Below are 16417 nucleotides of genomic sequence, written 5' to 3'. Positions count from 1 at the left end.
GCTTTCGATGCAGCCCTAGAATCAGTCCACTTTATCCAGAGGAAGCGCTAGGCCCTGCCTCCCCCCCAGACCCCCTTTTGAGGGCAGGAAGAATTGAAAACCAGAGGAGGGATGTGCCTGAGGCACACAGCTGGTGGATCTGCCGCTGGCCAGCCCCGGGCAGGGCCCTTCAGACAGAGGAGAGTATCCCTCGCCCCACTCCAAACTCTCGGAGGGAAGAGAGCCACCAGGACCCCCTCTTCAGAGTCTTCAGTGGGAGTTTTAAAAGTTGTTTCAAAGTGTCCAGATATTATAGGGGCCCCCCCAGGCAGCTCCCGAGATGCCCAGAGTGAGCTGCCACAGCATAGGCCCTGGCCTTCTGCTGCCTCAGGCCTGGCTTGGCCGGGCCCAGGCATCCAGGACCAATTAGAGACCATGGCTTCCTCTGGGAGAACTGTCCACCCTGGAAAGAACAGCGAAAATCCCTCCTGGCTGGCTCTCTGGAGCCACAGGGAGTGGTGTCTTCCCGCTCTACCCTCCACCCCCCCGAAATGTTTCTGTTTCTAATCGTAGCCTGGGCAGGAATGTGGCTGCACTGCCAGGGTCCAAGGAGCTATTTTGGGGGCTCCTTTGCCTCCCCCAGGCTTTGGCCAGTGGGTCACCCTGATCCTGGCTCCTGAGGGCCTCCCTTCCCAATTCTCTCACCACCCCTTCCCCATCTCCTGCCAAAAACAAGTCAGTGTAAAGCAGAGGGCCTGAGGGCTAAATTTAAACCATCCCGAAGCCTGCCTCCTCGGCTGAGCCACCCGCAAAGCTGCCCTGGCCTCCCGCCCCCCTTCCCAGGCCTCACCCCTTTTTCTCCCCTCCTCCCAACTCAAGAGCTTGGGAGGGGTGTTACCAAATCACTGTGAACCTCAATTGGTCCCCTCTGGGGAATGGGCGGGCTCATCTTTGGCGTCTGTCATACCTGTAGCGTTCCTCTGTGCTTTGCCTTTTCAGTGGTGGGGTAGTTTGAGGGTAGAGATTCTCCACCACCCCTCATCTCACACTGAAGCGTTCCGAGGGGCCCTGGAAGGAGCAACTTGGGGGGGCCTGGCTTGTGAGGGGTTAAGGCTGGGAGGCTGGAGGGGGCCGGACCGAGGGGTGGGGAGAAGGGGAGGAGGCCTTAGCAGCCAGCAGAGAGAAGTGGCCAGAGAGGCCCAGGGGACAGCCAGGGACAGGCAGACATGCAGCCAGGGCCCCAGGGCCTGCACAGGGCCCTCCAGGCCCCGTGACGGGAGGACCCCGAGCCCCTGGCCCGGGGAGGGGGCCATGGTGCTGCCTGCCCGACATGTCAGCCGAAGTGCGGCTGAGGCGGCTTCAGCAGCTGGTGCTGGACCCCAGCTTCCTGGGGCTGGAGCCCCTGCTCGACCTTCTCCTGGGCGTCCACCAGGAGCTGGGCGCGTCCGACCTGGCCCAGGACAAGTATGTGGCCGACTTCTTGGAGTGGGGTGAGTGCCTACCTACCTGCATGGCGCCCCACAGATTCGGGGGTGGGGGCAAGGTAGAGGGGGAAGGTGGGTGTGGGCTGGGTGTTGGGGGCAGGACGGACACGGGGAAAACCTCCCATTCAGGGGCCCAGAACTTGGGGCTGGGTCTTGGGGCGACATATTCCTACCCCTGTGCCACCCTGGCAGGGCAGAGTGAGATGAACAGAGGCCAGGGCAGCCATGACTCAGAATCATGACTTGGGAGCCATGGTAAGCCGGGTTGGGCACAGCCTCTCATGGTCCCCTTGTACCCCATTCCCAAGTCTAGGCCTAGGGACATGCTGGGGAGCCCTGTCTTCTAGGACCCCTCCCCACCAAAATGGGCCCTGTGGCCCTCCACCCTGGTTCCCCAGATCGCAGGGGCAAGCGGAAGGGATAGCACAGGGCAGCTGCCAGGGGCGCGGCCGACGGGCAGGTGTTCGGCGCCAGCCTCTCCAGCTGCTCCAACAGGTGCCCAGGCACTGGGAGGGCACGGTGACTCAGGCAGGCCCGGGGAGAACCAGCTCTGCACACAGGCCCCACCAAGCACCCCCTCCACCCCCTGGTTGGAGGAGGAAGAATTAGGATTCTTCTGAGTGGGCCCACTTTCTCTGTAGGTTCCTTCTCCACCCAAAGTCCCTTTTGGCCAAGTCTTCCCCTGGAGACAGGTCCAGAGGGAAGATGCTTCATCTTCAGCCTCAGCCTCCTGCCTTGTCTGCCCCACTCCCTCCTGGCCCAGGCTCAGGCTCACTTGGGTTTCTGTCTCTCTAACATCTGCCATTCTGTCCCTCCACTGGTCTGTCCCTCAGTGGCTTGCTGTTGGTCCTTAGGCTCTGTGTGTCCCTGTCCCCGTCCCTGTTTCCTGTCTCTCTGCCTTCTCCCGCTCCCTCTTTTCTTGTGTCCATCTCTTTCTGACCCAGGCCCTGCTTCTCTCTCCCCATTTTGCAGATGCGAAGGTGGAGGCCAAGGGCTAGACCACTTGGCCTCTGGGAGAACCTTCTCCCCACATCCCCCCAGCCCTTAGTAACTCTCTCAGCTCCTCTTTTGCAGAGGATGAACTGAGACCTGAGGTGGGGGCAGCTCTCCTGTAAGGAGCACTCCTTTTGTGGCCCGAGCAGCATCCTGCGGCCCCTCCCCTGCCAGGCCGCTGGGGCGGGGGAGGGGGCCTGGGTTCCCGCTGCCTTAAAAGGGCTCAGTGTCTTGGCTCTCTCCTCCCTCCCCCATCCTGGGCCCTGGCTGCTGCTTCCCTGCTGGCCCACTCTTCCTGAACCCCGAACCCTCTCCATAACCCACTGTATCTTCCCTCATTCCTAGTTGCACCCATTGCTCTCTCCCTCCTGCCTCAGAAGCTCCCAGCTTCTTCCACCCCCGGGAGTCCAGGCTTCCCTCTCCCCCTGCCTCCACTCTCCGCCTTCCCCCTCCCAAACTGCTCTCTGTAACATTGCTAGCTGTAGGACCTTGGGCAGAGGACTTCACCTGTCTGAGCCTTGGTTCTTCATCTGTAGATAAGGGGTGATAGTAAAGCCTCCTCCTGGAGTTGAGAGCGTAGAGATAGCACACTTGACTGTGCCTGCAGCCCTGGAGCCGGGATGCGGATCCCCGCTGGCTTTGTCTCCCTCTCCCGTTCCTTCTCCTGGTCCTAGCCCTAAACTCAGGGTTTCCCAGAGTGTGGTCCAAGAGCCACCAGTATCTGAGCCTAGGATTAAACTGCAGCCTCTGGGCCATGACCCAAAACAGACTGAATGAGAGCCCTGGGGGTGGGCGGGGTCACCGGGAGTAGGGGCCCGGAAGCCCAGGGAGCTCTAAGAACTGGGCCTATTTCTTCTTCCTCTGTTCTTCAGGGCCTCCCTTCGGCAGACTTGTTACCTCACCCTGTCCATCCTGCACCCCCTAGAGCCCTCTGGCCCAGTGTCCTGTCCCAGAAAGGGGTTCCCAGGCATCCCACTTTTCTCTGTACAAGAGCAGTTTTGGGTCCCCAAAGCCTCACATAATGTTTATGTGAAGTCTTTAAGGAGGCCGACTAGTGCTAAGGGGAGGGGCAGGGGCAGGGGAGACTCAGCGACAGAAGGTGGGACTGTCTCTCCTCGTCTCCAGTGTCAGTCCCTCGGATTCTCGGTTCTTATCCCCGCCCCTTCGCCCCCTCCCCCCCAGTGGAGCCCATCGCGGAGAGGCTTAAGGAGGCCCGACTGCAGAGGGATGACTTCGAGATTCTGAAGGTGATCGGACGCGGGGCGTTCAGCGAGGTGAGCCTGGAGCAGCGGAGGCAGCTCAGTGGGGTTAGAGACCTGACTTTTCCTGCAGTGGGCGGGATGTTGGAGTTCCGGAAGTGGGGCCTTAGAAATTGATGAATGACTGAGTTTAGACCCTAAGGCGGGGCTTGAGGCCAATGGGCGTGGCTTTGCCGAGTGGGGGCGGGGCCAAGTCTGGCCCGGGTTAAGGGTGGAATCCAATCTGGGGGAGGCCTGATGTTTCCCCGCCACCTCCGCTCTATTACCCTGTTTGGGCTTTCAGGTGGCGGTGGTGAAGATGAAGCAGACGGGCCAGGTGTACGCCATGAAGATCATGAATAAGTGGGACATGCTGAAGAGAGGCGAGGTGACGGCCGGGCTGGGTGTACAGGGTGCTGAGGAGCCCCCCTTCCGTCCTCCCACCCCCGTCCGCTTCAGCTCCAACGGGTGCCCCGCAGGTGTCGTGCTTCCGCGAAGAGAGGGATGTGTTGGTGAACGGGGACCAGCGCTGGATCACGCAGCTGCACTTCGCCTTCCAGGACGAGAACTACCTGGTGAGCCCAGGCCGGGCGACTAGAGAGGCGGACCCCCACCCCTGAGGCTGTCAGTTATCGAGGTGTGGGCAGGCAGAGGAAGTTCTAGGATCAGGGAGCTGCCTCGAAATGCATGCGGCAGTCCCTGGGTGTGGTAGGAGCTGGCCTTCCTTTCCCGGGATGGGAGATGTCCCTTACTGCCTTTTTCCCCGGGTTGATTCCGGGGGGCACTACCTGGAATGATATAGTCTCTAGAGTCTATGTGGGAGCCACTGGGCAGGGGGTATCTGGGCTCCATACCCTGGATAATCGGGAGGTCTCTGAGTTCTCTTTTTCCTGACTCTCTTGGTCGGGGGTGGGGGAAGTGAATCTCTGTCCAGTGACATCGTGGGGGAACGAGGATTGGGGGTGGGCGTGTCTCTGATTTGGCCTGGGAGATCTCTTGGGGCTGGGGCTGGGGCTGCGGAGTCTGCCCAGGGATGGGGCGTCTCTGGGAGTCTTTGTCCCGGGCTATCGGCCGTGGGCGCCCAGACGAGGTACCGACCCCCCGTGACACGCCCCCTCCCAGTACCTGGTCATGGAGTACTACGTGGGCGGGGACCTGCTAACGCTGCTGAGCAAGTTTGGGGAGCGGATCCCGGCCGAGATGGCGCGCTTCTACCTGGCCGAGATTGTCATGGCCATAGACTCGGTGCACCGGCTGGGCTACGTGCACAGGTGGGCGCTGCAGGGGCTGAAGGCCGCGGGAATTGGAGAGAGTGGTCCTTAAGAGGGTGGGGCCCAGGCGGTGCTGCCTAGTGGGGTGGAGCCTGGTGAGATGGCAGGAGAGAGGCTCACTTATCCCTCTCCCTTCCCTTCTTCCCTCCGCGCAGGGACATCAAACCGGACAACATCCTGCTGGACCGCTGCGGCCACATCCGCTTGGCCGACTTTGGCTCCTGCCTCAAGTTGCGGGCGGATGGAACGGTGAGCGGTGCTCCGCTCTTGGGCAACTCGGACTACCAATGACGGGTCGGGAGCAGGAACCCGAGGCGCAGCGTGGGGGCGGGGCTGAGGCGTGCGGGCAGAGCCAGGGTGAGGGCAGGACTAGATTTGGAGGGGAAAGAAGGAGGCGACCCAGGCCGTAGCCTGCCTGTGGCTCAGGCTTAGAACAGGCAAAAGAAGGGACTAAGCTCTAGGGTAGTGTTAAGAGGGGGCGGAGCCAGAGCTAGGAGGGGCGGGGTCAAGCCTAGCTCGGATCCTCTTGGCTCAGGTGCGGTCACTGGTGGCTGTGGGCACCCCGGACTACTTGTCTCCCGAGATCCTGCAGGCCGTGGGCGGTGGGCCCGGGACTGGCAGCTACGGGCCCGAGTGTGACTGGTGGGCGCTGGGCGTGCTCGCCTATGAAATGTTCTATGGGCAGACGCCCTTCTACGCCGACTCCACGGCTGAGACCTACGGCAAGATCGTGCACTACAAGGTGAGCACAGCCCGGGGAGCCCCTGACCTCTCTGCACATGCTCCCAGGTAACATCCCCTCTTTTCCCCTCCTTCTGAGCAGGAGCACCTGTCTCTACCGCTGGCAGACGCAGGAGTCCCCGACGAGGTTCGCGATCTCATCCAGCAGCTGCTGTGTCCCCCCGAGACGCGCCTGGGCCGGAATGGAGCAGGCGATTTCCAGAAGCATCCTTTCTTCTTTGGCCTTGACTGGGACAGCCTCCGAGACAGCGCGCCCCCCTTTACGCCGGATTTCGAGGGTGCCACAGACACATGCAACTTCGATGTGGTGGAAGACGGGCTCACTGCCATGGTGAGCGGGGGCGGGGTAGGTACCTGCGATCGATCCCTGGTCTGCAGAGGGTACCCCCGCATCTGACCGCCGTAACACTGAGGTTAGGAGAGTACCCTCCTCCTGGGGTCCTGAAATCATTCCTTCCCCAGAAACACCTGCTCTGTTTGGCCCCAGGGCTGGGAACCCAGCAGTGACCTAGACTCACAGTCCAGTGGAGGACACGGACTTGTCCCCAGACAATGATGCCCCAGAGAGATCAGGGCTGAGATGGGGGTGGGGGGTGCAGGGGGGCGGGCCTCCTGACCCAGCATGAAAGGTCCTGGAGGGCTTCCTGGAGGAGGGGGCTATGTGAGCTGAGACCTGGAAGGATGAGAGGTGAGAAAGCACCATAGAGGAATCTCCCTTGCTTAGGCCATCTCTCTCTCAGCTGTCGTATGAGCTATCCCGTGCTTGTTCAGCCTGACTGCCTTTGTGCTGGGCACAGCGGGGGACACACATGGACCAAATCAGCCCTGGTCCCTGCCCTCATCTACTTACAGTCTGGAGAAGTATATAATTATACTGTGGCAAGTGCCCTGAGGGAAGCAGCAGGATGTAATGAAAGAAAATGACGCAGGGTCCACTTTAGATAGACCCCAAGCTGGGGTGGGGGGGTGGCAGGGCACTTAAGCCAAGACTGGGAAGGGGTGAGTGAGGGGCCATCCCTGACTGCCGCTGGTCACCTCACATCTGTGTTTCTCTCCTATAGGAGACGCTGTCGGATATGCAGGAAGGCACGCCACTGGGGGTCCACCTGCCTTTCGTGGGCTACTCCTCCTATTCCTGCATGGCCCTTGGGTAAGTGCTACCCTGTGCAGCTTGAGAGGAGTGGACGGGGGTGGGGTGGGGGTGGGGGGTCCTGCCTCCCGAGGCCCCAGGAGGCTGCTCGGGGTTATCACATCCTGGCCCGTTGGTGCCCAGGAGCATTGCAGGGTCAGTCTCGGAACCTTATTGTCTTGGGACTAAGGGCTTTCAGAAGCCCAGAATTGTAGGACGTTAAATTCTCGGACCATAAGTACTTTGAAATTTAGATTCAAATGTAAAACCTCAGAGTCACAGGCTCAGCCTTCCGGAATCTTCTGACCTTCCACTTTTAGATTTCTAGTATACAGTCATGGGACCTCAAAATCTTAGAGAATAAGAAGTTTAGAATTGTTACATCAATCTTAAAAGAACACGGACTCACTGAATTACATAACCACAAAGCCTTCTTAAAACATTGATTCTGAAAATAATACATTGCTTATCACAAGTATATTAGAAAATAGGGATGAGAAAAAGGAAGGCCGCCAGCAGCGGCCTTGTGTGTCCCTGGCTCACAGCACACGTACTTACCAGCTGCGAGAACATGCTGTATTCTGATCTGTTTTGTTATTGGACAGTGTACCGCAAGTGCCATTCCTTGAACAAACTATAACACAATCCTGACCCGCTGGGGAGTGTTCTCCTTACTGGGCGGGTCAGGACTCAGCTAACCCGCCTCTGCCATGACCCAGGCTGGATGAACAGCCACAGGTTGGTCTTGGCGCTTGTCGAGCATCATTGGGTCCTTGAGACATATTTCTACAAGAGGGACTGCTGGGTTGGAGGGAACATCACTTTTACTGCAATTTCATATTCCTTGGGAGGGTCTGTCTTCCTCCCAGCACCTGGGTCTGGGGGTGGGAGGGGTGGCTGCTGTCTAGAGTCAGGCTTGGGGTCCAACCCTCAGTCTGAAGACCACCCCTTTGGAGGTGGCCAGAGCTGGGAGTGTCTCCCTCACTTTCTGAGGCCCTTAGGAGAAGAGCCTGTAAAGCGCACATGGAGACGGAGATGGGCAGATCCTAGAACACGGGTTTCCTGACCCCAGGTTCCCAAGGAAGGTGCAGAGGCCAGCTTCCAGGGGCCTGAGGCCATGCCAGGCGCAGGACTTTTCCTAACAAGAGGAGGACCTGTCTCACCAGCCTGGCCATTTATTCCCTTCACTCTGCCCCTCCCCCTCCTCAAGCCTGGAGCCTTCAGGTCTGGCTGCCCCAGGGCACAGGCTAGGGAGTCCTGGCTGTAAACGCAGAGGATCGGGCGTGAGGCCGGCTCTTCCTCCCCTCGCCCTCTTCCTCTCCCCAGGGATGATGAGATCCCGGGCTCCACGCCCATGGAACTGGAGGCCGAGGCGCTGCCTGAGCCATTGCAAGAGCCCAGCCTGGAACCCACGGTGGCCCCACCAGAGGAAGCGGTGAGTCTTTAGAGGAGGGGGTCAGTGAGGGACGAATCGAGAGAAAAGCGGAGGCCTTCAGGGATAGTGTGCGCCATGGAGTGCTAGGCCCTCTGGGAGGTTCCTTGACAGAAAGAGATGGAAAACAAAGTAGAGACAAGGTTACTTCAGTCAGAAATGATCCCCACAGAGAAATGAAAACAGGTCAGTGAGTGTGCATGGAGGGGAACTCTGGGGAGGGGAAGCCCTGGAGAAGCAGGAGGACCACCCATTGGTCAGCAAAGAGAAGGGTAAGGGCTCTGAGGGGAGAACCAGCTGGTGTGCTCTGAAACATGCAAGGAGGGTAGTAAGGCTGCGCTGTTCCAGGAGGAAGGAGGGTGAGGAGTGAGGAGCGGGGAGGCTGGAGGGCCAGCAGACGCACACCAGACAGGGCCTTTAGTTTTCATGTGGTGGGCCTCCTCCTGAGGGCACTGAGGGGCCGGAGAGATTCTCCAGGGGAGGGACATGGTCAAGCTGCGTAGTGTTACAGGAACAGCCCTTTGGTGTGGAAGGTGGATGGGAGGAGACCAGATTAAAGGCTGGAGATGAGGGCTGGGCTGGGTTAGGGAAGGAGGGGGCTTGGATCACTGCAGGAGCTGTGGGGATTCCAGAAAGATCTCGGGGGTGCAGGAATAGAGGTCAAAGGAGGATCCCAGGCCTGGAACCTATGCCTAAGTCTCGAATGCTCCAGGAGCCACAGGCAGCCCTAAGCCCGGTTCCCATACCCAGGCTGAAGCGGCAGTTCCGGAGGCCATTCCGGAGGCGGTGGCAGAGGCCCAGGTGACGCTGCGGGAACTCCAGGAGGCCCTGGAGGAGGAGGTGCTCACCCGACAGAGCCTGAGCCAGGAGCTGGAGGCCATCCGAACGGCCAACCAGAACTTCGCCAGGTCAGGGTCGGGAGTCGGGGACAGTCACTACCTTTAGCAGCCTCTCTAGCCGAAGTCCCGAAGGGCTCATGATCCTTACCTCCCCTGTAGCCAACTCCGCGAGGCCGAGGCCCGTAACCGAGACCTGGAGGCGCACGTCCGGCAGCTGCAGGAGCGGATGGAGTTGCTTCAGGCCGGGGGAGCCGCAGGCGAGTCCCTCATCCACCACCTTTCCTGAGGCGCCGGCGGGGGTGGGGGGGTGGGCGGGGAGGTGGGCCCGCGGCGTGTGTATACACCTGGGGGAGGGTGAGGGGCCCAGGCTGGGGCACGCCGCGCCACCGCCCTTCTCCGTCCCTCCACGCGCCCTATGCCTCTCTCTTCTCCTTCCAGCTGTCACGGGGGTCCCCAGTCCCCGGGCCACGGATCCACCTTCCCATGTAAGACCCCTCTTTTTCCCCTGCGTCAAGCCTGCTGCCCCCTTTGCAGACTCTGTCCCCATCTCACCGTACCCCTGTCCAGACTTAGAGGCTCACCCCTACCTCTTTGAGGTTCCAGTCAGCAGACACCCTCCATTCATGCCCAAATCTACCAGATCTCCCTCGGTTCAGGCCTCTCCCCAAATCCCATCCAGGATCTCCCTAGATGACCTCCCCGACCTCGACTCCCCTCTCTGTCTCTTGCACCCCGCCGAGGGCGGCCGTGCCGAGCTGGGCTCGGATCGGGTCACCTGTCCCTTCTCTCTCCAGCTAGATGGCCCCCCGGCCGTGGCTCTGGGCCAGTGCCCGCTGGTGGGGCCAGGCCCCATGCACCGCCGCCACCTGCTGCTCCCTGCCAGGGTACGTCCGGCTGCTCACGCCCGCCCGTCGCGCGACCCCGCCCAGCTCCACGTACCCCAAGCCGCCTCTGCTTAGCTGCGCCTCTGCGGGGTGGGGCCCGCGGCGGGGAGGGAGGATACTCGGGCAGCCAATCAACACAGGCTTCTAGGAGGCAGCCAATGAGGAGTTGGGACAAGACTTAGGCTTGCGAGCCGACCAATCACAGCTACTCGCGCTGTGAGGGGGCGGGGCAGGTGCAGGGAGTGTGTGGACCCTCTTATGGGCGTAGGCGGGGCTGGCCCCAGGAGCCAATCAGAGGCCCGCGTCGCCGGTGCTGACCCCCGCCCTCTCCCCGCAGGTCCCTAGGCCTGGCCTATCGGAGGCGCGTTCCTTGCTCCTGTTCGCCTCTGCTCTGGCTGGTGCCGCCGCCCTGGGCTGCATTGGGTTGGTGGCCTGCGCCGGCTATCTTGCCACAGTCTGACCCCGCCCGGGAGCCGCCTTCGCCGCCTGAACCCTAGAACCCGAGCCTGTCCTCCACTTGGGCTCCGCCGGAGGGTTTGGTGACCCAGGCACGGCCCAGAAGCCACTCCCACCGCCCCCCAGTTCACAGCACTCCGAGCGTGGGTTTCCGCCCCAGCTCCAGCCCTGTGATCCGGGCCCGCCCCCTGGCGGCCGGGGAGGGAGGAGCCGGGGCCGCGGCTCCAGGGAGGCTTGTAGCCGGGAATGCTGCTGCTGCTGCTGCTGGGGGGATCGCGGACCTCTTCCTTTCTCCGGCCTAGCTGAGGCATCCCACGTGGATGGGCAAGCTGCGACCTAGAGAAGGCAGCAGGGCCAGGGCTCGGCATCTGTCTTTCACCCTCCAGGCACCCCCACCCACATCGGCTTGCAAACCACAAATCCTCCTTGTGCATGAGGCCCTGCCCTCCCGGGAAGACTCTCTTGCCGCGGTGAACGTCTAGCGCGAGCTCCGCCTTTACCTTTTGACAGCCCCGCTTTTTTCGGGGACTCTCGCGCCCTCCTCACGTGCGCTGTTCTCGGAGCCACAGCCGGCTCCGCCCGCCTCGGCAGTATGGGTATTTATTGACCTTTCCTCCGACCCGCTGACAGGCTCCAGGACCCCAGCACCCTAATCCACATTTTGGATGCACTGAGACCCCGACATTCCTCGGTATTTATTGTCTTTCCCCACCTAGGACCCCACCCCCGATCCTCGCGAATAAAAGGCCCTCTCGTCTGCCCAAAATTCTGAAATTCCTTCGTGTCCGCTGTTTGCTTTGAGGGCAGGAGGCTTTTCAGTGGGCCAATAGGAAGGCGAGTGGAGGTGGCCAATGGCCTGGCAGCAAGCTAGCGGGAGGCGAAGCGGACGTATCAGGGGTGGGGGTGGGATGCGGGGCGTGGCTTCGACATCCGGCCAATAGGAGAAGAAGAGCGGGCCACCAGGAGGCACCGCCTCTTGTCCAGCTGTGGCCCAGCTGTGCCATCAGGCCGCGGTGAAGGGGGGGCTGGGCTGGCAGCTAGCGCAGCCATCCTCCTACCACTGCGCCTGCGCGGGCCACGCGCATCCGTTCCAGAGACTGACTTACGCTCAAGAAAAGTTGCTGCAAACTTTCTAGCCCGTTTCCCCCGCCCCTTCTCCCAGCCAGACCCGCCCCCCTGCGGAGCCGGGAATTCCGAGGGGCGGAGCGCGGGCCGAGATGGGGAGTGAGGGGGGCCTTCGGAGGACCCTGGAGACGGAGGCGTGCAGAAGCTCAGTCTCGGGGCGGAGAAGGCTTCGCGCCCTTAGCCCTCCCGGACGGCCTGTTGCCTTCTCCGTTGTCCCGATGGGGAAACTGAGGCCCTGAACCAGAGGCACACGCGGGGGGGAGGCAAAAAGCGCGGCCTGAGGCGAAGGGAAAACAAAGGGAGAATCACGGACAGACGGGGCGGGGGACGGGCACACACACACACACACTGGGACAGAGACCCTAATAGAGAACTGGGCCTGGCATCGGTGGTGAGGGGGGAGACGCGGGGTCGGCGGGAGAAGATCGGGAAGGGCGAAGTTGCGGGGGGGTGCGGGGAGGGGAGCCGGGCGGGGGAGGGGGCTGGGGAAAGCCCGAGGGAGGAGGAGAAGGAGGGAGGAACTTCCCAAAGTTGCAAAACATGGCTACCTTGCCTGCGGAGCCGAGCGCGGGGCCGGCGGCTGGGGGGGGAGGCGGTGGCGGCGGCGGCGACCGAAGAGGAGGAGGAGGAAGCGCGCCAGCTTCTGCAGACTTTGCAGGCGGCCGAGGGTGAGGCAGCGGCGGCGGCCGGGGCCGGGGCGGGCGAAGCGGCGGTGAAAGTGGAGGGCCCGGGATCCCCGGGCGTACCCGGGTCGCCCCCCGAGGCCGCTGCCGATCCGCCCACGGGTCTCCGCTTCTCGCCGGAACAGGTGGCGTGCGTGTGCGAGGCGCTGCTACAGGCGGGCCACGCCGGCCGCTTGAGCCGTTTCCTGGGCGCACTGCCCCCGGCCGAGCGCCTACGTGGCAGCGATCCGGTGCTGCGCGCTCGGGCCCTGGTGGCCTTCCAGCGGGGCGAGTACGCCGAGCTCTACCGGCTGCTCGAGAGCCGCCCCTTCCCCGCCGCCCACCACGCGTTTCTGCAGGACCTCTACCTGCGCGCGCGCTACCACGAGGCCGAACGGGCCCGCGGCCGCGCGCTGGGCGCGGTGGACAAGTACCGTCTGCGCAAGAAGTTCCCGCTGCCCAAGACCATCTGGGACGGCGAAGAGACCGTCTACTGCTTCAAGGAGCGGTCCCGCGCCGCGCTCAAGGCCTGCTATCGCGGCAACCGCTACCCCACGCCGGACGAGAAGCGCCGCCTGGCCACGCTCACCGGCCTCTCGCTCACGCAGGTTAGCAACTGGTTCAAGAACCGACGACAGCGCGACCGGACCGGGGGCGGCGGCGGCGCGCCCTGCAAGAGGTGAGGGGACCCGGGCGGCGCCAGTCCCGCTTTCCCGGAGACGTGCCATCCACCAGCCCCCCCCCCCAATGCCTGTTGTCCTCGGACACCCCTCGCTCACACCCTCAGGCGCCAGCCGAGCGCGGGGAATCCGTGTGCATGGAACGGGCACGCGCCCCGGCTCTCCCAGACACCCGGACACCAATGCTCCTCTCGCGGAGGCCGGGAGACCGCCTCTCTCTGCTCCACTCAAGGCTCCGTCCCAGATCCCATCCGTGTCCGCGGCTAGACTCGGGGCGGCAGTGAGAAAATGAGGGGTTGCGGGAAAGGAGGAGGGGCCTTTGTCCTCCCCACCGGGCGTAGGGGCTTGTTCAGTCCCCTTCGCGGCCAGGCCCTCCCTGACCGTCGCTCGGTCTCACCTCCCCCCTTCCCGCCCCCCCTTCAGGGCCCAAACAGCGTGGTCCGTCTTCTGTCTTTGTTGTGAAACGTGAACCTTCCCCAGCTCCGGTTTCCCTGTAACCCAAGCCCTTCTCCTCCCACCCTGCGCGTCGGCCTCCTACTCCTCAGACGCCCGGGGAGGAGGGGGGTCGGGGGAGGGCACCGGGAACTGAGCGGGCGACTACCTCCTTACTCTCTCCAAAGCCACTCGGCTCCTTTCAGGCCGACTCAGGAGACTTCAGGCAGCCTGGTTGCTCAGCCTCCGGGGCCCTGAGGCCGAGGAGTTGGGAGAGGAGGGCCTCCTTCCCCCCAAAGCGGCAAGCTTGAGCCTTTAGTCAGTGGTATTGCAGAGGCTCCTCCCTGGGGCCCTTGGGTGGTCTCAGAGAGGAGGTTTCCTAACCCCCTGAAATGGTGCACAGGAACTTGGGCTGGGGAAAGGTGGGGAGGCAGTGGGCGGCTTGTGCTTCCTCCCAGCACTTTGCAGCCGGCTCCGTGCAGGAATCGGGCTGGCCAGCGGGGAAACGCAGCATTCGGGACCACAACTCACAATCCTTTCTCCGGCCAGCGAATCTGATGGGAACCCGACTACGGAGGACGAGTCCAGCCGCAGCCCTGAGGACCTGGAGAGGGGGGCGGCTCCAGTGGCGGCCGAGGCCCCCGCCCAGGGCTCCATATTCCTGGCCGGGGCCGCCCCTCCCGCGCCGTGCCCCGCCTCCTCCTCCATCCTGGTGAACGGGAGCTTCCTGGCCGCTGGCAGCTCTCCAGCGGTGCTCCTCAATGGGAGCCCCGTCATCATCAACAGCCTGGCCCTGGGCGAGGCCTCCAGCCTGGGCCCCCTGCTGCTCGGCGGGGGCGGGGGAGCCCCTGCACCGCAGCCCAGCCCCCAGGGGGCCAGCGAGGGCAAGACCTCCCTGGTCCTGGACCCTCAGACTGGGGAGGTTCGCCTGGAGGAGGCTCAGCCTGAAGCCCCTGAGACCAAGGGGGCCCAGGTGGCTGCTTCAGGGCCGCCTGGAGAGGAGGTCCCAGGGCCTCTGCCCCAGGTGGTGCCTGGCCCCCCGCCGGCTGCCACCTTTCCTCTGCCCCCAGGACCAGTGACTTCCATGGCTGCTCCACAAGTGGTGCCACTTTCCCCACCCCCTGGCTACCCTGCCGGCCTGGGCCCCACCTCCCCACTGTTGAACCTGCCCCAGGTGGTGCCCACCTCCCAGGTGGTGACCTTGCCTCAGGCTGTGGGGCCACTGCAGCTGTTGGCAGCTGGGCCAGGCAGCCCCGTGAAGGTGGCAGCTGCCCCGGGCCCTGCCAACGTGCACCTGATAAACTCTGGGGTGGGCGTGACTGCCCTGCAGCTGCCTTCGGCCACTGCCCCAGGTACCCCTTTCTGGTGGCTGGGCGGGGGGTACAGTTACCTCAGGGAGGGATGGCGCTGTCAGTGGGCTTCCTGGGGCAACGGTGGGGAGTGGGGAGCTCATCCCGGGTGGGTCCCAGACCCTCCTGTGCCAGGCAGTACCCTGAGGCTCGAGCCACGCAGACTTGGCCTCACCCTGACCCTGAAGGGGCTCCTTTTGCCTCTGGCTGATCTCCCTGCCTGCTCTCCAGCGGCGTACTCTTCACCTCTGCGCCTGGCCCTTCTCTCCCCACAGGAAACTTCCTGCTGGCCAACCCCGTGTCTGGCAGCCCCATCGTGACAGGTGTGGCCGTGCAGCAGGGCAAGATCATCCTCACCGCCACCTTCCCCACCAGCATGCTGGTCTCCCAGGTCCTGTCGCCGGCCCCCAGCCTGGCCCTGCCCCTGAAGCCAGACGCGGCCATCTCAGTCCCCGAAGGAGCCCTCCCGGTGGCCCCCAGCCCCGCTCTGCCAGAGGCCCACGCCTTAGGCGCACTGTCTGCGCAGCCGCCCCCCGCCCCGGCCGCCGCCAGTCTGCCCTTCTCCCCAGACTCCTCCGGCCTCCTGCCCGGCTTCCAGGCGCCCCCGCCCGAGGGGCTCCTGCTGTCGCCTGCGGCGGTGCCCATCTGGCCAGCCGGGCTGGAACTGAGCACCGGCACTGAGGGGCTGCTAGAGGCAGAGAAGGGGCTGGGGACGCAGGCCCCCCACACGGTGCTGAGGCTGCCGGACCCCGACCCCGAGGGGCTGCTCCTGGGGGCCACGGCGGGGGGCGAGGTTGACGAGGGGCTGGAAGTGGAGACCAAGGTCCTGACCCAGTTACAGTCGGTGCCTGTGGAAGAGCCCTTGGAACTGTGACCCGCCAGGCCCCGTGGCCTCCCATGACAATGGTGCTCGAGGACAGCGGGGAGGAGGGAGCCTCTCAAACACGAAGACGGCTGCCATCCACACACACTACACCCTCCCCGCGGCCGCTCAACCTCTCCACGCCCTGGAGGCCCACTTCTGTCCGGGGCAACGTGCTCTGACGGGACGCCTCCTCTGTTACAGCCCTCTCCTTGCTCTGCCTCCTGATCTACATGGGGAGATTTGGGGCTCCTGACTCAGGGGCTCTGCCCCCCTTGACCTGGTACTAGCTGTGAGCTGAAAGCCCTGCCAAATGGCTGGATTTCCAACCCCCTTGAGCCCTCTCCCTATCACTCCCTGAAACACTATTAATAGCTCCACTGACATCCAGTGTTCCCAGAACTGCTCGGGAATCCGAGGGTGGAGGACGGGCAGTCCTGTGCCCGGAGACTGATGGACCCTCCCCGCCGGGCCCTTCCTGCCCATGAGGGATGCGGGTGTGCGGTCTGTGGGCCAGGGTCCTCCGTTAGCTCCTCCTGGACTAGAGCCCTCAGTAGCACGTCCAGCCCCAGACCAAAGATCCCTTGACCCTCGGGCCAACCCTGACCCCTGTGTCTAGTTTATATCCTAAATCTTTATTTTTCTAGGACATGTTATGCCTTCATTTCAATTAAAATAAAGTTAACAGACAACTAGAACCTCGGGGGGTGTGGGCTATCTTCCAACGGCTTTTGCGCAAGGAAAAGCTGAACCACAAAAAGCTCACCTTGAGACTCTGGCTTTCTGACCAGATGTTCTCGGGGGAACAGGGTTGGAGGTCAGATTTGTGGTGCTGCTTGGGAAGGTGCCTGCTGTGAGCAG

The 16417-nt window shown here is 63.0% G+C and overlaps 2 protein-coding genes and 1 long non-coding RNA gene across 9 annotated transcripts; 2 read left to right on the top strand and 1 right to left on the bottom strand.

Annotated features, from left to right (window-relative positions):
- Positions 1 to 158: 158 nt before the first annotated feature.
- Positions 159 to 11223, top strand: DMPK (DM1 protein kinase). 7 transcript variants are annotated; one of them, XM_027079897.1, is made up of 15 exons: positions 159 to 1469; positions 3639 to 3730; positions 3999 to 4082; positions 4174 to 4269; positions 4817 to 4965; positions 5121 to 5214; positions 5501 to 5707; positions 5789 to 6037; positions 6768 to 6856; positions 8162 to 8270; positions 9018 to 9175; positions 9266 to 9363; positions 9545 to 9591; positions 9905 to 9990; positions 10328 to 11223. In XM_027079897.1, exons 1-15 carry the CDS (start codon positions 1310 to 1312, stop codon positions 10485 to 10487), a joined length of 1878 nt encoding a protein of 625 aa, XP_026935698.1. In that variant the 5' UTR covers positions 159 to 1309; the 3' UTR covers positions 10488 to 11223. The 7 variants fall into 7 exon arrangements, with proteins under 7 accessions (XP_026935698.1, XP_026935700.1, XP_026935697.1 ...); XM_027079899.1 differs by having other exon boundaries at positions 9901 to 9990; XM_027079896.1 differs by having other exon boundaries at positions 5789 to 6052.
- On the bottom strand, positions 7249 to 11047 carry LOC113606043 (uncharacterized). The gene is made up of 3 exons (XR_003427437.1): positions 10947 to 11047; positions 10046 to 10134; positions 7249 to 9450 (listed from the first exon to the last, which is right to left on the bottom strand). It is a non-coding gene; the product is annotated as an uncharacterized LOC113606043 (long non-coding RNA).
- An 846-nt stretch (positions 11224 to 12069) lies between the features above and the next one.
- On the top strand, positions 12070 to 16389 carry SIX5 (SIX homeobox 5). The gene is given in 4 exon segments (XM_027079891.1): positions 12070 to 12153; positions 12155 to 12912; positions 13895 to 14697; positions 14970 to 16389. Coding segments are annotated over 4 exon segments (2202 nt in total). The 5' UTR covers positions 12070 to 12111; the 3' UTR covers positions 15569 to 16389.
- The last annotated feature ends 28 nt before the right edge of the window (positions 16390 to 16417 follow it).

This window comes from Aethalodelphis obliquidens, unplaced genomic scaffold (assembly GCF_003676395.1).
Source record: "Aethalodelphis obliquidens isolate GAN/ISIS:26980383/991018 unplaced genomic scaffold, ASM367639v1 scaffold43, whole genome shotgun sequence".
Classification (NCBI taxonomy): Eukaryota; Metazoa; Chordata; class Mammalia; order Artiodactyla; family Delphinidae; genus Aethalodelphis; species Aethalodelphis obliquidens.
The sequence above is the reverse complement of the archived record's forward strand: the minus strand, read 5'-3'. Positions and strand labels throughout refer to the sequence as shown.